The sequence below is a fragment of the Pezoporus flaviventris genome, unplaced genomic scaffold, assembly GCF_033815535.1.
Source record: "Pezoporus flaviventris isolate CSIRO_AGI_PZ_B2104156 unplaced genomic scaffold, CSIRO_AGI_Pfla_v1 ptg000023l, whole genome shotgun sequence".
In the NCBI taxonomy this organism is placed as follows: Eukaryota; Metazoa; Chordata; class Aves; order Psittaciformes; family Psittacidae; genus Pezoporus; species Pezoporus flaviventris.
This window is the reverse complement of record NW_026892571.1, coordinates 18,609,201-18,634,133: the sequence shown is the minus strand read 5'-3', so window position 1 is coordinate 18,634,133 and position 24,933 is coordinate 18,609,201. Positions and strand designations below refer to the sequence as shown.

At 48.7% G+C, this 24,933-nt stretch overlaps 1 protein-coding gene across 1 annotated transcript in view; it reads right to left on the bottom strand.

The window, feature by feature from the left end:
* Positions 1-17,497, bottom strand: part of PDLIM4 (PDZ and LIM domain 4) — a 40,675-nt gene extending 23,178 nt beyond the window's left edge. Inside the window, exons 1-2 of the mRNA XM_061457108.1 lie at positions 17,309-17,497; positions 6,445-6,596 (exon numbers count right to left, since the gene is read on the bottom strand). Coding sequence (XP_061313092.1) covers positions 6,445-6,596; positions 17,309-17,401 — 245 coding nt within the window. The 5' untranslated portion in view covers positions 17,402-17,497. The remainder of the gene's footprint in view (positions 1-6,444; positions 6,597-17,308) is intronic.
* Positions 17,498-24,933: the final 7,436 nt, after the last annotated feature.

The following is a 24,933-nucleotide window of genomic DNA, read 5'->3' as shown; positions in this document are numbered from 1 at the left end:
CCGAAACCTACCAAAAGCAAAGACACTAAAGTGGCTTTAGCACACTTTAGATCCATTCCCTGAGGATTTAAGCCTTTTTTGCGCGTTCCAAACCACTGCTTAGCACTACCATCACAGCTTTTCCAACAGGGCATAACATACTCTTCTCGTAGCTACGTCCTGTTCTGATAAATTACCTTTACTGTCATTATTTGGTTTTAGGTGGGTCTTTCCAACTGTTTTTGGTGGGACAAAGGAAATCGTCCTTCCCAGGAAGGGCAGCGTTCTGAGCAATCCCAACTCGCTTTTTGCCACGACGCAGGGCTGTGTATATTACTTCCACATTAAGAATTTCATCTGGGGGCCCAGAACAATCAAAGTGCCTAATTACATTGGCAGAGACCATCATTATTATTTCCGTGCTTCTACCCCTGCATTGAGTCACAGCCTGACGCACACTCACGCTGCTGCTGACATGGGGCAGTTATGACATTCCCCTTCTCTCCATTCTGGTGCCCACATGCCAAACACAGCTTGAAGGATCCCCGAAGACTTCAGTTTGCCAGTAAATAAGAATCAAGATTCAGAAAGAGATTCTGATTGCAGAAGATAATAGCAACAGCAGTAAAATGCTTTGCATGAAGCTACAGCATTCAGTCACTGCAACTGCCAACACCTCCTAGTTGGGGTTTCACAGTTATCCATACCCCTGAACAACAAAGGCCACACTGATTTAGGTACCAGAAAGCACCTGAACTAGTCATTATAGGTGTCTTTACACTTAAAGGCACGGTCAGACTTGGGTTTGCATGCTGAAATCCATTCATAATTAGTGCTTTTAACAACTCCAGGCTTCACCATCAATTCTTTAGAGTGACCAAAAGTTCTTGGCATAAACAAGACAGCCTCATACAGCTCACAGGGATGGCCTGAACAAAGCCAGGCTCACCCCAGCCACAGCTTCCACTCGAACCACCCTGAAATTCAGCTGATACAGCACAATTTAGGTTCTATTTAGCACTTTTAAAGGCAAAAGAGAATGGAAGAAACACTGGGCTCACCAAACAGAACACGAGTCACAAGCTTGATGAGCATTCATGCTTACACAAGGAGACTCCTTTACCCCAGGAGCAGCAGAATCCCAGGTAATCCGAAATGATTAGGAGATGGCTCTGACAGAGCACGATGCCATGGGCAGCTCCTGCACAATGGACTGCTGGTGGCCACCCCAAGCCACCCTGGCAGCAGGGTCACGCTACCAACAGCCACAATATTGTGCTTGGGCAACAGCAAAAACATAACCACTCTTTCCCAGTGTAATGGGTCAGAGATCAGATGCTGCCCTCAAATGTTCCGAGTTGTTTAATTTACGGCTCAAGAACGTGAAAAGTGCTTTCAGCTGCGTTGTAGGGGATTAAAGGCAGCTATGTGGAAATCATTACCCTGCACTAACAGCACTGCTCTATTTTAACACTGCTAGGACAACCCTAAGCAACTTGACCTAGGGTAGCACCAGGCCTTCACCATGGGGCCTTGTGGGAAACGGACCCATGAACAAGACATAGCTAAATAAAGGTGCAGACACCTCATATCCCAGCACTTAGAATAGAATAGTTTGGGTTGGAAAGCACCTTAAGATCATCCAGTTCCAACCCCCCTGCCATGGGCAGGGACACCTCACACTAAACCATCTCACCCAAGGCTTCATCCAGCCTGGCCTTGAACACTGCCAGGGATGGAGCATTCACAACCTCCCTGGGCAACCCATTCCAGTGCCTCACCACCCTCACAGGAAAGAATTTCCTCCTTATATCCAATCTAAACTTCCCCTGTTTCAGTTTTAACCCATTACCCCTTGTCCTGTCACTCCAGTCCCTAATGAAGAGCCCCTCCCCAGCATCCCTATAGGCCCCCTTCAGATACTTGTTTTCTAAGGGACTCAACACCATCCTCAGAAGATTACTTGCACATGCTCACATATATCTACCAAAATGTTTTTTCACCTGGTAACCATCAGCACGTCTTGTTCCCTCCCTTTGCAGAGCTGCTTTTCAGTCCCAGCAATTCCCGGGTCTTACTGAATTTCTCATTTCTCCATCCCCTTATAAACTAACATTTAGCACTTGGGAAGGTGCCAGACCGGCTGAGCAGGCGACAGCCATGCAAGCCTCCAGAGCCACCCCAATCTGTATGGTCCCTTCTGGAAGGGGTTGACTGCAGGTTCCTGCCCATCTCCTGAACACCATTCGCCTCCCACAGTAGCACATCCCTAAGGTCACACTGATTTTTATCACTGATATGGCCATCAGTCTTCCAGGAGCTGAACTTGGTGTAGAAGCAGGTACAGATGATGCTTCTAATTCCCCAGGACTGTGAACCTCACTGTGACAACCATAAGGTGCTGGATCCATCCCTATATCCTGATGCAGGGTTTTCACCCCTACGGACCCAGCTCATCCAGGCTACGTGAAGGAGAAGCTGTGGGATTTCTCCTCCTTCATTCCTCTCGGCTGAAACCATGGCTGTGTAGCGAGGCTCTGGAAAGCTGCCGGTTTTCCTCTCGATTGCTCCTCGAGGAGCTCCAGAGGGGAAGCTGTGATTCACTCTTTCAGTTGTGCTTTCACTGGAAACTCGAGAACATCACACACTGTCATCCTTCCCATCCGCTGCAAACAGACCCCGACAACACCTCCACGAGCAGGGGGAGGCGGGCTCGGAAGAACATCAACTGCAGGAGCTTCCAGGGACTTCTGGGGCTCCACGTCCAGCAGGATCAGTACTGGGCTTTCTCCCATAGAAACGCCCAGAGAAGCTCCATCTCTGTACAGAGAGCAGGAATAAAGAGACAGTCTTCACACCAAGTCTCCAGGCAGACTCAACAGAACCATAGCAGTGCACTGGTCCATGAGGGCTCTCTTCATGCTGCTCATCCGCTGGGAAGCAGGATCCAGTTATCCATCCTGCAGCAGGGCACAGCTCGTGGCTGTAAATCTCACTGCAGTTCTGCACTTGGGTTTGGTCACTCAGGCTCGAGCACATGAGAACAAATCTGATCCGCACTGCAAGCACAACGCTGCACACCACTGCCATCCATATGGAATCTGGGTTATCCCAGCCTATGCACACCACTTGCTTCCTTCTCAGCCCCTCATCCTTGCCCTGCCAGGGTTGCCCAGAGCAAAACAGCATCCAGAGCTGGGAAGAGGTTTCCACAGCTGCTCTGCTCCCTTTCGGAACAGTGAGGCTCCTGTGCTGCTTTGCTTTCCACAGCATCGCTGCCCAGAAACGGCCCCATACATATTGGGGCAACATAAGACCCAACAAAACAGGTGACAGAGCACCTGTTAACTTCAGGGGGACAGGGGTCTATCCAAGAAAGGCTTTAGGGAATGGGGATGTCAAGAAGAAGGGACAACCACCCCAAGGGCACTTAAAGCCCTTGATAAAGGACAGAGAAGAGATTTTTAAAGAAGGCTCATAGAATGGTTTGGGTTGGAAGGGGCCTTCAAAGCTCATCCGGTTCCAACCCCTGCAATGAGCAGGGACACCTTCAATGAGATCCAGCTGCCCAGAACCACATCCAGCCTGGTCCTGAATGTCTCCAGGCATGGGGCATCCCCCACTTCTCTGGGCAACCTGTGCCAGTGTTTTCCCACCCTCATCACAGCTCAAGAGCAGGGGCAGCCTCCAGACACCAGCAGGGACCCTGTGCTGCAGGGAACACGAGAGCCACATCCCCCAGCGCACCTGAGAAGCTGCAACGTCCCCTTCCCAGAGCGGGCTTGTGGCCAGCTCCTCAGGAAGGATGCAGCACCGCGTGCGCCCAGCTGGCAGGCAACAGCTCCAAAGGAGCTCTCGGGCTCGCCTTCCCCCTCCAGCACAGACGGGCAGGTCTGGGCAGCGCTGCCAAGGACCTTCCAGCAGCGTGCGGCAGCAGGAACAGCATCGCTGATGCCACAAGGTCTCCTGTCCAGCACCCAAGGTCCTTCAGGCACTCAGCACTGGCCTCAAGCAAAGCACGGCCCTGATCCAAGCTTAGGGCTGCTTTTGTCTGAGGCATAACCTGATCTGAGGGAACAAGTCCTCCCTAATAACCAGGGCTGCAGCATAACCATGAGAGGTGGTAATGTTCAAAGGGGCTGAGATGACTTTCTTTGCAGGAGATAAGAAAACACAGTTTTATATATAAGTAAATAATATAAATATATATAAGCAGGAAGAGGATGAGCTACGTTGCTGAGGGGGTTATCTCTGTGCCTTAGACTTGCTGCGTGCACTTGCCTGAGCACTGACTGTCTTCCAGGATAAGAAAGGCTTGATTGCAAGGAACATCACTGATTTTAATGTGCAAGTCCTTGTTCACACAAACACACATCACTGTGGAGAATCCAGATGGGATTCATCAAGCCTGTGTTACTCTTAGAAAACAAAGCAGCTTTTCCACCCGAGGTCTGGAGAAAAAATGCCCAAGCTCTGCCAGCTTCTCACCACAGCGTCTATGCTGCTGCTGATGCCCTCCAGACACAGCCTCCCTCAGCCTCCCCAGGATGATGTGGAAGATCAGATACAGAGCTTCCCTGAGCCCAGCATTAGGAACCTCACATAGGGTTTGATGCTGTTTTCTCTTACCTGGCTGCATGTTCATCTGGTCAGTGAGATGCACTGATCTATTTGCAGTCCTGACATCCAGTTATGCCTGGCTGTGGCCAAAGTTTGCATCACAGCAGAAATCCCACTTCAATTGCTCCCTCTCAAGCACAGAGAAGAGGCTTTGCCTGTGCTGCATGGGACAGTTCTGCACTCTAATGTCTCATTCTGCCCACAAATGGTCACTGCTCCTGGCTCTTGTTTCCCCATCAGTGCACCCAAATGTCTTAATGAAGCAGACACATAAGCAGGATAATCAGTATCTCCTCCCATCACACTGAATGCTCTCTGCATCCTCAATCCAAAACCCAGATGGGTCACACTGGACATCCTGTCAGACCCCACACTGACTCTCCCTTCTCATCTTCCCCCACTCTGATTTCCCTTCCTCGTCAAAGGGCACTTACTGACCACAGCTGGAAAACAAAGCCCATCTTGTTCTCTCTCAGTAACACAATGTCAAGAGTTCACAGAGAAAGGGCATGGGATGGAAGGAGCCCAGAGGGCACCAGCAGGCTGCAAGATTCAAGCACCACTTCCCAACCACGGGACTGGGTGGGCACCAGCAGTACCCTGGAGGAGTACTCAAGGTCTGATCTCAGCTGAGAAACAGATACCAACTGGTACCAGTGGCTAAAATGAGGTGAAAAAGTGGGAATTCAGCTCCTGGGGTCACGCTGCAGGAACCCTCACACATGACAATAAAACGCTGCCATGCTGCAGGTGAAAGCTCTTTTCAAAGCTAACTCTTGATGAAGTTGTTCTGCTGCCAAAGCACTGCAACAGCTCCCATCACAACATGAGGATTTCCACCTCTTCCCGGGAATGCTCCACCAGCCCATGGACAGCCCAGAGGGGAACGCTCATCCTGCCCCTGCAGCTCCTGTTTGGAGTACAAGGCCATCCAATCTCCCCGAGCTGCTCCCAATGGAAAGCAAAGCACCCGTCCTCCTTGGCTGGGTGAAATCCCATGGGCGAAGGGTTTCCTTGGGTTTCTGTTTTAGCTCGTTTCCCAGTGCTGAAGCCACATCATCCCTATGGCATGGGCTGAGCTCATGGGATTCCCCTTCGCTCGGACACCGCTGTCTGATGAACTGTGGGGAACCAGAGAAGCTTTGCTCCATTTACGGCTGTGCTTTCCCCACTGCCCAGGCTTCCAGTCACAAACTACGTGTTTTCCAAGGAAAGCATAAACAGTAAATGATAGCTCTTTATGGCAGGAAATGCCTTTTTAATCCGAAGTGGGGACTTGTATACACTTATTTAAACCTATCGCAGATAACATTAGCCATTTGGGAGCCTTATAAGGAGCTCTCATTCTGCCTGGATCATTTGTGATTTGTATTGGGAACTTCCAGCTACAGGATTAATACCAAAAAACAACTCCAAGCTTTCACTGTGCTTTGAAATACTCTAAAAAAGGGGATTTGCAGGACCTTCAGATGTGTATTTATTGAATAGATGCTTAGGAAAATAACAGGTGGGTATTAATGAAGTGTGAGGCTCTGCCCAAAGGAGATTTGATCCCAGTGTGATGCTTGAGTCGATAAAGCCTCCACTGGGTTGAAGGACCTGACCCAGCTCACAGCCTGGACGAGCCTTTAATGTATAAATCATAACCCACACGTGTAAATGAACCAAACCCATTTCTTCTATCAGTGGCCTTTTGCAAATAATGCTGTGTTTTAAACTGCAGAACACCTACACAGACCATGAGGATGCACCAGAGCTGAGCCTAAGGGCACATCTGCCCCAGGGCCTGCTGTGAAGAGCCCAGCAAGGCTGGCACAAGAGCAGCTCAAGCAGAAGAGGACCTACCTGTTCACGGAGAGCAGGAGCTGGTCCACGCATGCTTTGATCTTGTTCTGTGCCTCTAGATGCGTCATGTGCTCCGTGCTCTCCCCGTTAATTGCCAGAATGATGTCTCCCGGGCACAGGTTTGCCATGGCTGCTTTGCTGCCAGGGTTGATCTAGGCAGGGAGAAACAAAAGTGGCACTTCAAAGAATGCTCGGCTTTACAAAAAGCCCGGTTTCTTGCAATAAGCAGCAGATAAAGGAATAGTTATTTATGGAGAAAACGTGTTTTGCCCATACCAATGGCATCTACCAGAAGTTGGACGTCAGAGCCAGGCATTGCGAGCTAGCCCCAGTTCTCTGGGGGCCAATCTCCTACAACAGTGCCCGCTTAAGGAAGAGCTTTCTGTCAACCTGGTCCTCTTTAGATTTGCCTCTTGCTTGACATAAGGCAGCACCCTCTTTCCAGAGGGATGCTTTCCACTCCTTTGGCTTGCAGGCCTGAAATCACGCTGCGAGATGCAATCCCTAAAGCTCCCACAGACCCCTCCTCTTTGGCTAACTGTGTACTTAGAAGACACACACAGTCCCCTAATTGCTTCCTGCGGAGAAGTTACATTTGACATCAGTTTTTCCTGAGCATCATTCAAACGACTTGTCTCTTTCTAGCCCTGCATGGAGTATCCCACAGCTCATTAAGGCTCCACAGCCCCTTCCTTCTGGTTTTGTAGCAATGCCAGAACCTCATAAAACTCCTAACTTCTTTCCTGAGGAACTAATGACAGGTCCAGGTACAGTTTGTGGTCAGCCCATAAAAGAGTTCCTTGAGAAATTACCGTTTCATTTACATCAGCCCAAATGTGGTTTGAATTTCTGCAATATAAAATGACGCGAGGCACAGGCAGGACAGGACAGGTAAATGTGTCTGTTTAAACTTCATAGCGACGTGCTTGCCCTCTAATTTCCTCTCCAGTCATTCAGAGCATCTGCTAACGCTGCGCTAGGCGACCACATGGCTTGTCAAGTGAGAAAGTAGGGCCTGACTTTTGGTTATTCATTTCTCACTGCATTTAGAGTGTGGTGGTGCTTTGAATCCATTTACTCTTGATTGGCACAGGTAAAATCCCCAGCCTTAAGTCTCTGCTCCATCACACCCTGCTCAGAAGATCCAGGCAACAGCATCACTGTTCTGCCCTTTACCTCCCCTTAGATGCAGCTTACAGCAGTGCATGGTGGCAAGCAGACACTAATAAACCAGGGATGGGTTTTAAGAAATGAGACCAAGTGGTGGCTATGACCCCCCCCACCCCAACCACCAGGAAATAGGCAGTCTCCTAGAAAGGAAGGATGCACATATCCCCGTTTCCATCCCTATTTGTTTTTCCCAGTTGTTTCCACAGGGAGTTTATCCAAGATCTGGTCTTGCCACCAAAGCCCTTTGTGGATCACACTGGGGCTCCTCACAGGACCAAGGCTGGTCGAACAGCCAGCAAGAGGCAGGCAGCACCCAGCATAACTCAGGCCTGCTGCACCGCTCCTATGTGACTACAGCCACCAACACCACTGAAACATGAACCCAGAGGTGTTTGAGGCGCTCCAAACCACTCTTTACAGTTAAACAGAGCTGGCAGACTGAATTAAGCCTTTTGTTGCTTTGTCAGAGTAAATCAGTGTTTGCCATTTGCTCTTCAATAGCTTCAGCTGGGCTGTTTTGCACTAAAACCCTGCCAAGCCAACTCCCTCCCAGCTCACAGGCTCCCTGTGACTCAGAGCAAACAACGGGAGGTCCTTCTGCACACAGCACACACGGGCTGTATGGCTCTGACACAGGACACTTCGACCCAGGATAGGCTCATTTTGCCCTGTTGGGTTTCCTGAGCCTGTATAAGAAGACACAGCATTCACAGAGCCTTAAGCTCCTTCTACAGCCACAGAAGCTGCCAGACCCACCAGAAAGTCAACCAGAAGCTCAAGCAGCACCTCCACGGAAGCATCTCCACATGGCTGCCTTTTGTTATCCGCTTCCCTGGGTGTTTGCCCTGCATCCCCAGCTGCAGTGGCCTTTTGGACTAACAGCCCTCCAGTTTGACCCAGGACAGCTGCATTTTGTTCTTGTCTATTCGATGCTGTCTAGATGTCCAATGGATTGTTCTCCTTGTGCTGATCCTAACCAGATTGTAGTTTCCTTGGAGAATAAGCTGTTCATAAATGGGGCTCTTAGCTGTTTCCTATTTTTAGATTCTGGTTTATTTCAAATCAGTTTGGCAGTATCTTCCTATTAGCCATTTGTGTGAGCCATGGAGATGATTGAGGGCTTGCAATGGAACTGCACTCCAAGAACTCATTAGTTTGAGATACAGCATCACTGCCACAGCAGCTTGAGAATTAGTATCGTAATGTCTGTCTGGTCCAGAGTTTGTATTGCAGTGAATAATGTTTAGAATACTTCAAGTCCTCCTAACTCACAGCTGTGCTGTGACACCCAACATGCCACAGAAAGCCCTACTAGCCTGGTTACGGGTCAGGGCTGTGTCCGAGTCCTCATGCAAGGTTCCTACGTGCTTTGCTCCACACGGATCCACGCAGAGAGCCTCTGCAAACCCAGGGTCTCCAAACCCAGGACAAGGACATGATTTTTTATAGAGCATCACCTCCACGCTGAGGATAAAGATGGGAAATGGGACTCACAGGCAGTAGCATCAAAATCCCACAAGCTGATGACTCGGTAAAAGGAGAACGTGACCAGTGAGTTATACCCACACCATCACAAACCAATTGCTTTTAAATAAGTTTTTCCAGTTATTTCCCCCACCACCTTTCCCAAGATTACCACCCAGTCTCTGCTCTCCCTCCAGCGACCAGCCTCAAGCAGCCCTCTCCGCAGCCAAGTGCCTCCTCTGATGCTATGGAGCAGACTGGAAAGAGCCCAAAGCCAGCAGCAGCTATCTTATCTGGCCACTGGAGCCTCGTTAGGATTTACTGAGTGCTAGCATCTGACATCAGGCCAATAAAATAAAGCACATTAAGGCAGCTGTTGTGCTAAGCCAGTTGGTGCTGGAAGCTGCGCAATCTCATTTAATAAGCAAGATTACTTGCACCAAGCGGAGTTTACTCTTCAAACACACACAGCCTTACACTTTCCCCCCTGGAGAGCAGCCACGGGAGCGTGCCAGGCCTGCAGAGCAAAGTCCCCTCTATGGGTGTCCCACTGCCCCTGCAGGGACGGCTCAGCTCAGGGGCAGCTTTGCTCAGGCTCTAGAGCTGGGCCAACGCCATAAGCTGAAACAATCAAAGCCTCAGTGAAAGGTTAATTTGTTTTATTAACTTAACCCCTTTTAACTCTTTTCCCCTGAAACCTGCCTCTAACATCTCCTGGGTCAGGACCCAAGGGTGGGGGACACGGTTCCTCCTTGCTACCTGCATAGTCTGGGCACAGCCATTGGAAAGAAGAACTTGGTATTTATTCTCCTAGTAGTTTTTACTCCCTTTAACAAAAAGTACCCATTCAGGCCAAATCTACACAGCAAAGGCAGCTTTCTCTCTGCCAGCTCTCCACTTTTGAAAAGAAGCCCTAATGCACCAAAAGGCAAAGCATCCCATCAATTAATGAAGCCATCTCCCCAGGATTTCATGGGTTAAAACAAGCAATCCCATAGGAGAAGCCTACACAGACCACACCACTCTTCTCTTAAGTCAATGGCGATTTGTTACAGGCCAAACGTGGGGGAATTTTCTGTTCTGCAAGCGTGATCAAAAGGCTCTGATTAAAGTCTTCGAGAGGCTTTCAAGATAGGGTGACAGAATTCTCAGCTTCAAAACAAAGGCAGCCTGTTCTGCTGTCAGGAAACACGCTATGGGGCAGCAGATGAGCTTACGGTAGCAGTAGCCTTTAAACCAGGAAGAACCCAGAGCAAAATGACTAACTAATGAAGATAAATTCCCCAAATCCTTTAAGCATTCTGTCCAGGGATTCTCTTCAGCACTTCCAAGCACCCTGCATTGAACTGACACATCCCTCACCAATCTATTTGCATCTTTCTAATTGCTCATATAACATCCAGTGCATCAAGCCATTATGTAGGTATGCTCAATGAAGAGCATGGCTTGTGCCACTTTAATTCATTTAACTGCTGAAGGAAACAAGAAAGTTCAGGGCATAAAAAGGAAAGAACCAGAGTACAAGTGTTATAAAGGGCAAGAACTTGAAAATCCTTTTGAATCCAAGTACTACTGGATTCAAATCCAAATTTAGAATCAGGTTCATAGCACAGATCCTAATCCAGCTCAAAGGCTGAGGTCTCTGTACAAGGAAAAGGCAGAGAATCACTGAAATCAGACATGAGTTTTAGAGCAAGCAGCCCCACAACTCGAGTACAGACCCAAAAATGCTGACTGAGAAAGACAGAGGTCATTGAGACACTCACATCCGGCTTGTTTTGTCAGAAGCTTGCCATGCTCACCCCAATGGTACCCAGAACTCCTGTGGCACTTGGAGCAGGAGTTTCTGTGTACCACAAGCTTTACATGTCCTAAAGGCTTCTGGGAAGTGGCTTATGGTGATTGACCCAATCTCCAGCTGAGCATCTGCTCCATGGTGCCTGTTACTGCACAGTCAGTTCAAAACCAGATCCTCTTTCCGCTGCACATTGCCCATAGCTGATAATTAAGACTAATTACCTGAAATAATCTGCTTTAACGGGGTATATTTTGCTGTCTGAGGCTTGGAACTGTAACATGTCATTCACACGTAATCTGCTATCAGTCCTCACAAGGTGTAAAACTACTTAAGGCTTAATGGGTGCGAATTTGAGTTGCTCTGGCTGACAAGAGCGATTGAGTGTGGCACAAGCTTTGATGCATCTTTACCATGCTTGGAAGATTTATGGGCTGAAATCCTCTTGCACAGCAAGTTTCTCTTTATTTTTTGCTTTCCAATAGAGCTCTGCTCCCTGTGTGACAAACCCAGGTTTATCCCAGGTCTCTCTGGCTGTAAAAGCCACTGGAATGCCACACTGCAGCTTGACATTTGTGCGACGGCTCCAAGTAACCCAATGAATCTTGGCTTTGCTGACGTCTTTGTGTAACCCAACCTTATCTTCCAGGGCTTAGGGCCTGGGCAGTGTTAATGGCTCTGCACAGATCAACTCCATTAACAGGCTGTGGCCGGGTACCGGGGTTTCCTTGGGCACACATCTGGCTGACGGCGAGTCAAGCAGAGGATCTCCTGTGAACATGTTTGCTTTAGCTGGTTTTATCAGCACCACCAGATGTGCTGCTTCCCTTCACACTCAAGCACCTGCGGTCACAGATGACTTAGAAAATAAAAACATTTGCAGTAAGTGTTTGGGTATCCAAGAACCCTCAGTCGCTGCGTTTTGAGAGCCCACAAATCAAACAGAGTCGGTTACAAATACAGTATGCAAGAGGACTTGTGCCTTCTAGGATTTGCTGCATGACTCCTGATATGCATTTTGCCCTCAAGCTAAAGTAAAAGAAATTGCAATAGCCTACACTAATCCCACGCAATCCATAATGGCATATTTGTATTAAAATTAAAGGATTTATCTACCCCAAGTAGGACCAGGATTAATCACCAGCTATTGTGCTATACAGCAACAAAAATAAAGGGAAGGATAATGCCACATATTTCCCCTTGTGTGCTTCCCACACTAACAGGGCCATTTCAGCGAGCATGCAATCCAGCTTTATTCTCTTTTATCCCTGCATCAAGTGGGATACAGCCACTTCAACCCTGAATACCTGTCCCAACAGCAACCTTTCACCTTCAAGAAGTCGGAGAACTGACATCACCATTGTCAGCCCACAAACCCCGATATCCCCAGCTCAGAAGCACCCCTCGCACTGAACTCCTTTTGCTTTGTTCAACCTGGCAGAGGCCCCAAGGGTGTGCTGGGTTTATTTTGCTCAACTCGCCCCAAGGTCAGCCCTTGCCTGAATGGACCTACATGAATCATTCTTTCCGCCTGCTTTCCCACTCTGGATTATCAGCGTGCTTGATTACAGTAATTAGCATTAGGCTTTCATTCCAGCATATTCTACCATTACTGTCTCCTGAACCAGCACGAGCATTTATTCTTCTCTTTCAGTTATTAAATAAAGCCCCAGTGAGAGAATAACTTCAGCAGCAAATCCGTTTGCTGCATACTTTTGTTAGTTCTCACCTGTAATTCAGATTAACTGGTGGGTACTGCTACAGCTTCGAGTGGAACCACCCAGATCCCTCACTTGAGGCCTTACAAGCAATCACTGGGAGAACAACGAGAACAGAAAAGAAACTATTTCCTTCCACTTAAAATCATCTAACTTGAACTGTTATGTGCTAACAAGCTTTAACATGCAACCAACTGAGAAACAGCTACTGGCACTTGGGTTTATACAGGCAATAAAACCACCAAAGGTCAGCAGAAATCCACTGGGCTTCTAGTTTTGGGGTTCATCCACACAAATACTTGAGTCCATTGGGGAGCTCAGCACAAAGCGTATCGCTTCCATTTAATAATCAAATCCATAGAAGTTACATGTAAAATGAGGAGAAAATCCTGATGGAAAGCAAAGCAAAAAGCCCCATTCCCTTTGGTGGCATCCCTGGCTCCTGCTTTCACCACCACATGTGGAGTTCCTGCGGTAAGGAAACCCGCCCAGCCCTGTGTTCTGCCATCCCCACCCCGGAGCACGCAAGAACACGCCTCATGGAAATGACTATTCCAAGTGGGAACTCTCTGCGTCCAAGCGGGATCACAGCAATGCACTCGGGTGTTACCCCCGATAGAATCAACAGGACCACTTGTACTGGAATTCCTCCCTCAGCAGAATTCCTTCTCGAGTATCCTAACCTTTAGCAGGACACATACTTGCTCAAGTACAACAGCTACTTCAGTTTAAAAGTCAACCTTAACTCAAACAATACCTGGATAATGGATTGCAGACCAATTATTTCTCGCCCTTCTTGTGTTACAGCTCCAAGACTGAAAAATGCTAGAGACCAGTGGGTAAAGTGATGCTGAAGGCAGCAGATACAGGGAAAACTGCCCTAAAGATGTAGAAACCAGACTGGAATCAGCCCATTTGTCAATTATCTCCTTAGCAAGCAATGTATCTATGATTCTAACAGCAGCAAGTGCTTGGCTTAGCACTGGCAGAGTTGGGTCGATGACAGCATCGACCGCCCTAAGAGCTGGACGAACGAGTTCAAGTGATTAAACACATTGAGCTCCTCTCGTTACACTAATGAATGATTATCTTTTAATCCCAGGCAAGGGGTAGATCAATGTGATGCCACACAGTGCGGCAGCACTCGCTGACATGGTTACCAGCACAACACTGAGAGCAGCTGAGTAAGTTATTCCACTGCGGCTGCTGCTCAAAGGCAATGTTGTTGCTACCTGGAGTAAGAGGCACAGTAAATCCCCTTTCCCAGGAAGGGCAAACACAGAACCCAGTTGTTAACCTGCTCAACCAAGGAAAAGCAGCTGTCAGCTCCCAGAAACTTAATTAAGTCTTAAAACCACTTTCTACCAAGGTATTAAGGCCAACTCTCAGCAGATGTTTTGAGTCATTCCCCTTCCCCTATAAATATCATTATGAGAAGGAACCATTAATTACAGTGTACTACACCTGGCATCAGCTTACTCTAACTATGGGTATAAAACAAGCCTGGTTTCTTCCCCAGAGCACAGCCTGGGGCTACAATTCCATTCCCAGCACTGCACCAGCATGATCCCTGTGGCTGCTGCAGCACCCCAAGGCTGTGTCCCCCCAAAACCACCCCAGCGAAGTCCAGCCCTGCTTGTCTGGGTCCCCCAAAAACACAAGCAGGGAACAGAAGGCTGGCCAGCACACCCAGCTCTTTGTGTGACCACATGAGAAAGATGCCCTTTACACTCCCTTCTGCATTTGTATTTATCTTTCCTTATCTTTAATAGCACAGAACTTGATGCTTCAACTCGAGTGTGGCCTCCCCAGGATAGTGCTCAGCATCAGCTGTTTCCAGCCACTTGAGCAATCAGATCTTTACCACTTGGTAGCCAAGACTGATCAAACCACAGAGGAAAGAGACCTGCTTCCAAGAGAAATCCATCTTTGCTTGATTTCATGAGTGTATTTGAAACATCTGCACGGGATGGGCTCAGCATCACCACCTGCACAAGTGCAGCGACCACACAGGGGACTAAAGCAAGTCCTGGAAAACAAGTCAAGCCCTATTCCAAAGCAGAGCTCTGTGGTCTTTCTTCTCCTTGCTGCCAAATCCATGTTTTTCAAGTTTACCCCTTTAATAATGCTATCACAAACCACTCCTGGGGACCTCTCCCTGCCCAGTGTTCAGCTGAATCCCTGCACCTCTTGCTCAGCTCAGCCTCATCTGGCAGCTCCTTTCCCAGCGATGGCTTCATTGTTTCCCCTCTAACAGCAACACTTGGACTTCCCATCCCATAAACACAACATTAAGGAGCTCTGCCTGCACTGGAGCAATGACATCAGACAGGCTTTGGAGAAGAAGCTGCACACTTCGGTGTGCTCCCAGCAGACTGGGGAGCATCCCTCGCTGCGGCTCCTGGGGCAGCAACACATCCCTGCACTGCTACAGCTAGTGGAGGCCCGGGGAGAAACTGTTTCTGTAGCAGCTGAGTAAGGAGTAGAGAAAAGCAACTTGCTGGCAACCAAGTATTTCTCTCCAACCCCAGCACAGATGAATTGGTGTTTCCTAAGGAGGCCGCCAGCCTTTGGCACCCAGCACTGGATGTGGGTGGCTTTTGGATGCCTCCAATCCCCAACTGCAACCTATGACTTGCCAATGTAACCAGTGCAGGTAGGATGCTCACAGCCCCCCTCAAGCACACACGTAGGGCACAGCAAAGCCACGTCCAGCCCAGCACACAGATGGATGTGTGAATCCCAGAGCCCGGTCCTGCCTCCCGGCAGAATTTCTGCTGTTCAAAATCTGTTTGTAATTTAATGGCATTTTAATATAAAACAATTAAACCAAACCAACCAAACAAAGAAAAAGCACTTTGAAGGAAGCACAAGTCAGCCAAAAGCCTCAGCAATTAAGCTGCAAGAGCCTCCCTCCCTCCTGCAGCAGCCCAGCCTGGGGTTCAAGCTGGATAGAACAGATTTCCTGGCTAGGCAATGACAGAATTGAAGTGTCTATGGCACCACACCAGCTCTGTCCTCTGTAGAGGCAGGGCTAGAAGGACCCACGACCAAGCAAAGCCCCCTCCTGCATCCCCACAGCCAGGAGCTGCAGCAGAAGCCAATTCTTCCCCACTTTTAACATTTTCTGGTGCCATTTACAAAGCCAGTGAGGTCTCTCCTTGCATTAGGAGGCTGGAGACCAAGCAGAGCACCCTACACCTGTATTTACATCCCAGCAAGTTGCTTATCACCCCCCAGAGCATCCATTAGCAGCAACACATTGGAGCATCGCCCTTCTCTTCAGCGGGAGCAGAAGTAAAATGAAATAACACCCCATGAGCGCTGCTCATTGTGATCCAAAGCAAGCCTGGCCTGATGCGAATGAGCCTCACGCCTCCCAGGTCTGCTGAATCAAACGAGGAATTTGGCAAGGCACCTGCCTAGGCAGAAGCAGACTTTGTTTTTTCTTGTTTAATATTAAACCGAGCTTCTTTCAAAGAGGAAAGGAGGCTCCCTCCGCTCAACTGGGATGTTCATTTCCGCACAAGGAACGTTCTTACAGTCACCGAGAGGTGATTTTGTGTCTTGTTGCAATATATCCCACGTTACTGGGGGAGAAACAGGACATCCCTGTGCCCAGAAGGCGCAGGCTGAGCCCCAGAAGCCAAGCGCCTCCCCTCGCAGCACCCCAGCAGCACGGCCAGCCCTTGCTCCCTGCACTGCCCTGGTCTTCCCTCCTCTCCATCCATATCCCGCTGCTGCTCCACGAAACCCTCGCTGAACACTTGGTAAGGGAGAGTCCAAAGTAAAACCAGAGACATAAAGCCATGTAATAGGTGCACTGGGACCCAAATCCACACCAAGCCTCTTTAAAACAGGCTCTCTTCCATAATTAGTTCTTTAAAGCTCAGGGAATGCATTTCCCCTTTTCCATCACAGCTTTGGCAGATAAACGAACAGGCAGCAAACAGCTTGGATGCGTTATGACAGTGTTTTTAAGTTATAGCCCCTCTCAAAGCCTTTCAATGCTCTCAGGGCTCGTTCAAGCGCTCCGGCAGCGGCTGCCCAGGAGAGCGCAGCTATACCACACCACCGCAAGGCGCTGTGTAAGGACAGGAGCCTCGGCTCTCCAGCCCCTTCCCAAGCCAGCCGACGGCGATGGAAGCACCAGTGCTGCTTGGTCGCAGCACCTCATCCATCACCCAGCCCATCACACCCCGTTGCCGTGCTCTTTCCTGCACGGGGGATAGTTTGTTTTCACATCCATCTACTCACAAAGCCTAGCTCAAGCTAGCCGCCGTGTCTTAGGAAAGAAGTTTCCAGAAATACATCTTTGTGAGGTTAAACACAAGTGCGAGCACACTTACACAGTAATTACTACCAGCCCGCAGGGACCCTATAATGCAGCAGCCTGCACAGAGAAACTTCTTGCTGACTTTACTTGTGCCTGCCTAAAAAAAGCCCCAACAGCCTATGAACTCAGTTCAGGGCACAAATCCAAGCCCTTCTTAGTACTGAGAACTGAAAACTTTGGGAGCCTATCTTTATGAATTTAGCATCCCCCCCAAAAAAAACAAAGCATGGAGAAGGCTATCAGCTCTGTGTTGAGAGGAGCGCTCCATAGATAGTAACTGGTGCTTAAAAAGCCCCCGAGCGATGCTGCCCGCTAGCCCCGCGTACCAGCAGCCCTGCTCCCCATCACCTGCCGCCGACCCCGCTCCGCGCCCTGGCTCACCCTGGAGATGGTCAACGGAGCACTGAAGTCTTTACCGCCCACCAAGCGGAAACCCCACGGCGAAGGACCGCGCAGGACCACCGAATGGGACATAGCGGCGGCAGAACGCTCCCTGCCCACGAGCAACTGCGGCTCCAGCTCCCACTTGCGCTCAGCAGCCGATCCCCGGAGCGCCGGGAAGGGATCGGTCCCGCCTCCGCCACGCCCCACTCGGCGGGGCGTGGCGGGGAGGCGGGACCGACCCCTTCCCGGCCTTCGGGCGAACTGAGATTTACCAGGGGGTTTCCCCCAGACCTTTTCCCCAGTGGGGTTTAAAGCGGCTGCTCGCAGTCGTAAAGCAAAGCACGCACATTCGGTGTGACCAAAGCCTTTGCTTAGTGTGCCTCCATCCTCCAGAGCGGTAGGAAAATCGTGTAATAGGTCTTTAAATGTGTGGTCCCATCTGTTAACATCCATAGTGAGCGGTATGGTAAAAAAAGAAGAGAGAAAACTTCAAGGAAATAACTCAGATTTGGGTGTAAAGCAGTTTGGGGATCTCTTGGCCAGTGCACCCCATCAGCCTGCAGAAGAGAGGACTCTGAGGAGAGCTTATGTGGCCTTTCAGTACTTAAAAAGGGGCCTATAAGAAAGATTGAGATGGGGTGATAGGTTTAAACAGAAAGAGGGGACATTCAGGCTGGATGTGAAGAAGAAATCCTTTAGAATGAGAGCAGTAAAATGGTGGCACAGTTTGCCCAGAGGTGGTGGATGCTCCATCCCTGGAGACATTCAAAGCCAGGCTGGAAGTGGTTCTCAGCAACCTGATCTAGTTGAAGATGTCCCTGCTCATTGCAGGGGGTTGGAACTGGATGAGCTTTAAAGGTCCCCTCTCACCCAGACCGTGCTGTGATTCTGTGATCACTGCGCCTTTGCAGTGGAAGCACCAGGCACTGTGGAGCATTCCAGCTCCCAGTGGTGGCTGTTGGAGCACCCAGAAGATGTTTAGAGGCTGTTTGAAGTGATGGCTCATAGGCACACAGCCGTAGCTTGGTGTTGGGATGGGTGCTTAGCACAGCTGCTCAGCACAGCTGCTCAGCATCCCCCCCAAAAGCTGAGAGCAAACCTCAGAATGGCTGTCATCCTCCCTCTCTTCCTGGAAAGGGCCGTGCCGGAATATCCCGCTTCAGAGAGAAAAGGGCCTAACAAAGGTTTCATTGTTTGAAAAGTCCAGTTTCATCAAGCACCTTCTTGTTGCCCAGTTTCTGTGAGTTTGATTTACGGGCTGTTTGCCGTGGAATCTGTCTGCAGGCGTTTGCTCCTGACACCGGAGGGTTTGTGTGACCGCGTCCCTTTCAAACACACTCCTGAGCTATGCTGCAGCCTTGTGATGCGGCGATGAGAACACAGCGAGCGCCCTGTGTTACGCACCCAAAACACAATAAACTCTGTTTGCTTCGCTCAAAAGGTGCCTCCAGAGGAGCGGTTCAGCTGCAGCTGGTACCCGCAGAGCTTCCACCCCTACTCTTTGTTCCGTGCAAGCGTGCGCCTGCACCAGGAGAGGCTGTAAAAGCTGACTTGTCTGTGAAGCGGTGATGAATCATACCTCCTCATTCCTGCATGATATCACCCAGCCTGCCGAAGGCTGGGAGGAGGCTGGCCTGAGGTTTCCTTGCTTGCGTTAGAAAACCCACCCCGGCAAACGCTGTGTCTTGCAGAGGACTGGTTCATGCCCCACCTCTGCTGCTCGCTCTGGTGCTGAGGAGCTCTCCCCAAGGGACTGAGTTAAAGATGTGCATGAATGCGGTGTCAGCGCCGGCATCTCTGTCCTCTTACGAGGGAGTCCAAAACAATCCTTCCTGTAAGAGAAACCAAGCCTGCTGGGAAGTAACAACAATAAAAACACAGAGGAGGGAAAGAGCAGGGAAGAAAATGGAGCCTGCAAGCTCTGTGGAGTCAAACAATTCCCACCGGCATTCAGCGGGGGCTTCATTACCTAAATTGCACGCGGGCTGTGAGGGGCAGGCTCTGCTGAGCAGCAAACCATGGGGATTTCAGAGTGATCTGGCATAGGAGGTCGATGATCAAAACACAGAAATCCCCGCTATTAAAGTATTCATTTCGAAAGCTGATGGGAAGGCTGCTGGCTGCGAGGCGCTTTCTCCTCAGGGCCTAGGTTACCCCTCACGTAACTTAAAGCTTGTCAAAAGCTCAACCCGAGTAAAACATGATTGCAATTACCCCAATTGGTACAAAACTGTGGGTGGGCTTCTTTCAAATGAGGCTGCGTTCCAAACTACATCGAACTGAGCTGAAGGGGAGGCAGTTTGACTCTGAATAAAAGTACCTGCAGTTGAACTGCTCCTGATTGGAAGTGTCCACAGGTAGAGCAGCCCTCAGCTTTCCGAGCTGCATCAGGAATTAATTTGGCAGCCTTCTGTCAGCCAGAGATGGTTTTCCCCCAGGATCTGGGGAATGAGAACATGAACTAAAGAACTCCGTGTTTCACAGATGCCTTATTTCTATCAGTTGCTCACACACCTTTTCCCCCGTGCTGTCTATGAGAAGCTCAATTCTGCAAAGGGCCCAGTCGTGCTCCCACTTTGATCAACCAAACCAGGACCATAAATTTCTGCTTTGCCTTTGATCACTTGAGAACTTTTCAATTATAATTCATTTCCAAACCCTAACCGGAGCTCTCCTTCTGCATGGGGGATCAGCAGAACCAGCCCTGTGATGCTATGAACCTTGCTGTAGGAGCCAGCCTCAACATCCAGCCAAAACACAGTACCTCCAACATGCTCATTCTTCAGCTGAGTGCTGAAACCCTGCAGCAAGCTCTAACACAGAGCACACATTATTCAAAAGAGAGGTCAAACGTGTTCATGAATCCAATCTCATCACTCCACTCCCTTTATCTTTCCCCCCCTCAGTATTTCCCTCGGTGTTTGTTTCCAGTATTTTTCCACCCTGAAGCTTTATCACCTCTTTGTTTCTTGTTTGAATATTCCATTCTGGCTCTTCTGTGCTGCTGGTGACACTTGTGGTTTCCTTCCTTTGTTATCACAGACCGACTGGGTAAACTACGGCTATTCAGCTTTGTGTTTTGAATGTGCATTCAGGTTTTCCATTTGCCCACCGCCCAGTGTCTAGCAGAGGTCCCATGCTTATCTGGGAGGCCTGATAATGACCCCCCAAGGCTGTTTTTGAACATCTCCCCATGAGAGAGGGACTTCAAGCATAGTTATGGCTTGACAGCTCTTCTCCAGGCCAGGAGATTTTCTTGCTCTACAGACTGCCTTCTAGACTATGGCCTTTTCTCCTTACAGCAGTTTCAGGAGGCTGAAGTCAGCCCAGAGTCCTCTCTAGCAGCAGGCAGGGTCTAGAGGAAGTAGAAATGGAATGCTTTAGTATTTTCTCATCAGTTTAAGGGTGATAAGTTGGTGTACGGGTTGCTATGACCATTTTCTTCACTGCTTTCCTTCTTGCAGAAGTTAGTCATCCCTAAATCGATGGATAGACACAAGTTGACTATCAGCCAGTGATGTTGCCTCCTCTTCGCACGGCCCCCAGGCCCTTCATGACAGATCTATTTCAGATTGTGAAAAAAGTCCCTGATAAACCTTGTAAGTTCAATAAATAACGATGCTAAAATAAAGCTTCTGTGTTTTTCAGAGTTCAAGGTAGAATTCAGCCACTCTATTGATGGATGGGGTTTGTTTTACATGAGGACCTAAAAATCTCAACCTGCACACTCCACTTGCTAGAGCAGGGGCATCTCCCTTGATTGCTTTCAGCTCAACTCAACAAGTTGCTCACCGTATCCTCATGCACCTCCTGCTTTATTCCTGGCAGGCACAGCTCAGGTTGTGAAGAGGCTTCATGACATTCATGTGGCACTTATGACTCCCCTAAACCAGCAGCATCTGCCTGGAGATGCACCCAAATGTTTGTGGAGACCCCAGCATGACTGCTGGCACCTCTATGACCTGGTATTTACTGCAGCTACCTTTCCATTTCTAGCCAGAATATGATCCACTGTATGATTAGTTATTCAATGGGGATATGTGATCTGCAACAGGGAATGTGCTGGGAATTACAGTTTTCACTCATCCATCAGTCATGCCTGATTTACCTTCTAGAAAGAGCATATTTGGAAACGCTAATCCAGTTCGTTGACGGAATGGCAACTGAAGAAGACAAAGTTAGACGCTTTTGGCTGAAGGCATAGAATGAAAGGGCATCTGAAGTGTGGGAAGGTGATTGTTATAGTACAAGTGATTAAACTGCAAGAGCTTTTAATAAAGGTTCATTTGGCAGGTCGCTACTGCATGCAGAAAGCTCTTGCAGAAAGTATTAACTGAACTTTGCTTTGACCTGCCTTTGGTGTAGAGAGAGCTGTAATACATTAATACTACATATTCCTGTGTAACACAGAGATGACCTTTCTCAATCACAGGAATTCAAAACTATTGTGGGAGGAAAGACTGCAAGCAATGTTTCATGGCATTTGTGCAATTTGTCCTCCCTGTAGTCAGTATTTCTTGGAGTAGGTTACATACACTCCAATCCACATAAACTCCAAGAAATATCTTTTCTTACATTAATCAGTCCCTGACAGTTTCATCTTCATTTCCATTTCCATTGCCTGAGTCCTTTCTGGTGCCTTCCTAACCCGATGGGATTCATGTATGACAGATTCTTAAGGGTTTCAGTTTATTTCTTTACTTAATAGTTTAAAAATTCCCAAATATCCCCAAACCCAACATCCTGTGAAACCAGTTAATTTTGAAACTCAGCATTTGGATGATGTCCAGGCAAATCTCAACCCTATGGCGGATTTAACTGCAGGCTTCCCAAGGATTACTTAATTTATAGGCTTTGCAGGACCTCTCAGATCTGAGTTATTATTTTGGCTTTTGAGAGTTCTTTGGCGGATGCCCAAACGTTGGGAACTGTCATTCCCAATTCTATTTAATTCATTTGTTTGTCTAAATCATTCCTTAAAGGTTTATCTCGCCTATCTCAGCATCCCACAGAGAAAAACCCAGCTGTGATAGAAATCATTAGGATAATGAAAGAAACCTCGTAGGTCCAGTAGAATTTCTTCTGTAATCACCTTCAGGTGGAGCAGCCTCCAGCCTCCCCACAGGCTTCCTGGCTTTGTAGGATTGCCACAGAGAAAACTATGTGTAAGAAGTTCTATCTTTGATTCTCTTCAACACCGTGAAGCAGACACGGATTCACAGAAAGGACTAGGGTGAAGCCTTTGTCTGAGATGTGTTCAGAGGGTAAAAAGCCGCAGAGCCTGACCCCAAATGCACTTTATCCTGCTGGCAAATATTCATGAGACAACTTTTGCGCATTATTCTTGTTCATCAGACTCCAGAGCTGGGGTTTTGCTGAGCAGCAAGGATAAATCCCTACCTCACCAACGTCGCAGACTAAACACAAGATAAGAGCCGGCGGGTGGATTTCCCAAGGGGAGCAGTGGGAAGCAATGACACAGCGTGTTCGGCTCGTGTCGGAGCACAGCAGCAGCTTGTTCTTGATAAGAGGCAGCCTTGTGGAAGGCTGTGGAGAAGGACAAGGCAGCTCGTCAGGGCTCGCAATGCTCACAAGATATTTCATAGTGCTTTCAGCAAACAAACCCATTGCCGTCCAGAGGCACCTGGAGAGGTGGGACAGTGCAAACCTCATGGAGTTCAGCAAGGCCATGTGCAAGGTCCTGCACTTGGGCTGGGGCAATCCCCAGCACAAGCACATGCTGGGGGACACTGGATTGAGATCAGCCCGGAGGAGAAGGGCTCGGGGGTGTTGGTCACTGAGAAGCTCCCCATGACCCACAGTGGGTGCTTGAACACAGAAGCAAACTGTGTCGTGGGCTGCATCCCCAGCAGCGTGACCCACTAAGGTGCCTTCCAACCCAAACCATTCTGTAACTCTATGAATATACTGACCAGATGCAAAGAGCTGTTTTCTTTTGGGGGGGGGGGGGGGCACAACCTCCTCCCAACAGCTTCAGCTGCTGTCCTGGCACTGACAGCGAGGGCAGGATTAAGCCCAGCTCTTCCTCTCCATGAGCTGCAACCTCTGTGCAGGCACAGCAATGTGCCCGATGAGCAGCAGTTGGGAAAGTAAGAAGAAATATTGGCATAATATTGTAAGCAGAAGATGAGATTACAACTGATCTGCTTCTTCTGTACGGCTAATTGTTCCCATTATGGGATTAAACTGATTGATTTCCCATCAGAAACGGTGCCTGGAAGAGCAAAGTCAAAGCCTCTGGTCTAATGTGAGTCACTTCACTGAGCAGCTGAACACTGAGCTTTTGTGTGTTTTCCTTACAAAATCGTGACAGATGTCAGCTGTTGGCATGTTCTGCAAACAAATTTGGTACGTTTTCAGTATCAGTATTTCATGCTGTAGAAACCAAGCGATTGTACCTATTCGGCCAAGGAGGTCCCCAGCCTTTCTTTGGGATGTCAGCATTTATCGCCCCAACTCTTGCCTCTCTTGATAGTGATGCTTCCTTTTTTGGGTGTTGTGCAGCTCCAGAATGCAGACAACTGGAGAAAATTCAGCTGAATGTTCTCAATTTATGCAGGTCAAGGAGAGTTTGCCTTTTATCAGTCAGAGATATTACAGCAAACTAACTGTTCCTGAAAGGCTGAGTTCCACAGATGCTGGTATTAAGCCTCAGGAATCACAAAGGTTTCTGTAGGTGGGTTTCACAGCAGCTTTCCCATTCATTTCAAAACATCCCACTGACAGGGACAGAGGGACAAACAGTATGCTAAAATATCGGGGGGTAAGCCTTGTGATACCTTATCCCTGTGCATTCAGCCAGAATACATTTATCCCAGTCCATCAGCTGGTGCTAAGGTATTCATACTGTGCTGACGGTGTCCAGAGTGAGCAGTCCTCATCCAGTGTAAAAGGCTGTGCTGTACAAAGTGTAACCTGCATGGCAAAGGCAAAGCAATGCCAACAAAATTGCTTAGGGCACGATAATAGGATGTAAGACACAGCTCAGCTCAGTACTTGCATGGATGCTTCCTCCCTCCACTCAGGCGGCTCTTCATCACTTGCAGGACTTTTGTAGAAGTTACCTAAAGAGACACAAGCATCTTCACACCACACGTGAAAACCACTGATACACAGGCACATCAGTTCTAATTGCCTTGGGGAACAGAAGGAGACATCCCTAAAATTGAATGGAAAATGCAGAGCATATTTGGTGGTGTTTATCCTGGATGCGAGAGGCATTAAAACAATTTGCGCTCTCCCAGTTTCCTGAGTTCTATGGATCGCTGGGGGAGGATTTCCAAACATCTTTTGGAAACGATTTTGCTTGAACTTTGAGGGGAAATGCTCTGAGGTGCTCGAGCTAGACATGAGGACAAGCATTCATCGTCCATGAGCACGAGATGAAGAAACTCAGAATTAAGATGCTTTGGTGCTGAAAGCTTGCTCTTTCTGGAAGTGAATCTCCTGGGCCCCAAGTGAGACCCAAAGCAGGCAAATAACATGCAAATACAGCTTTCAAGATTGCCATAACTATTCAGTATTGGCCTTTGGAATTACTGTGTCTCTTGTCTGATTTCTGTCTTAATATTCCTGAAGTTTGCATGTGTGTGACCAGATTA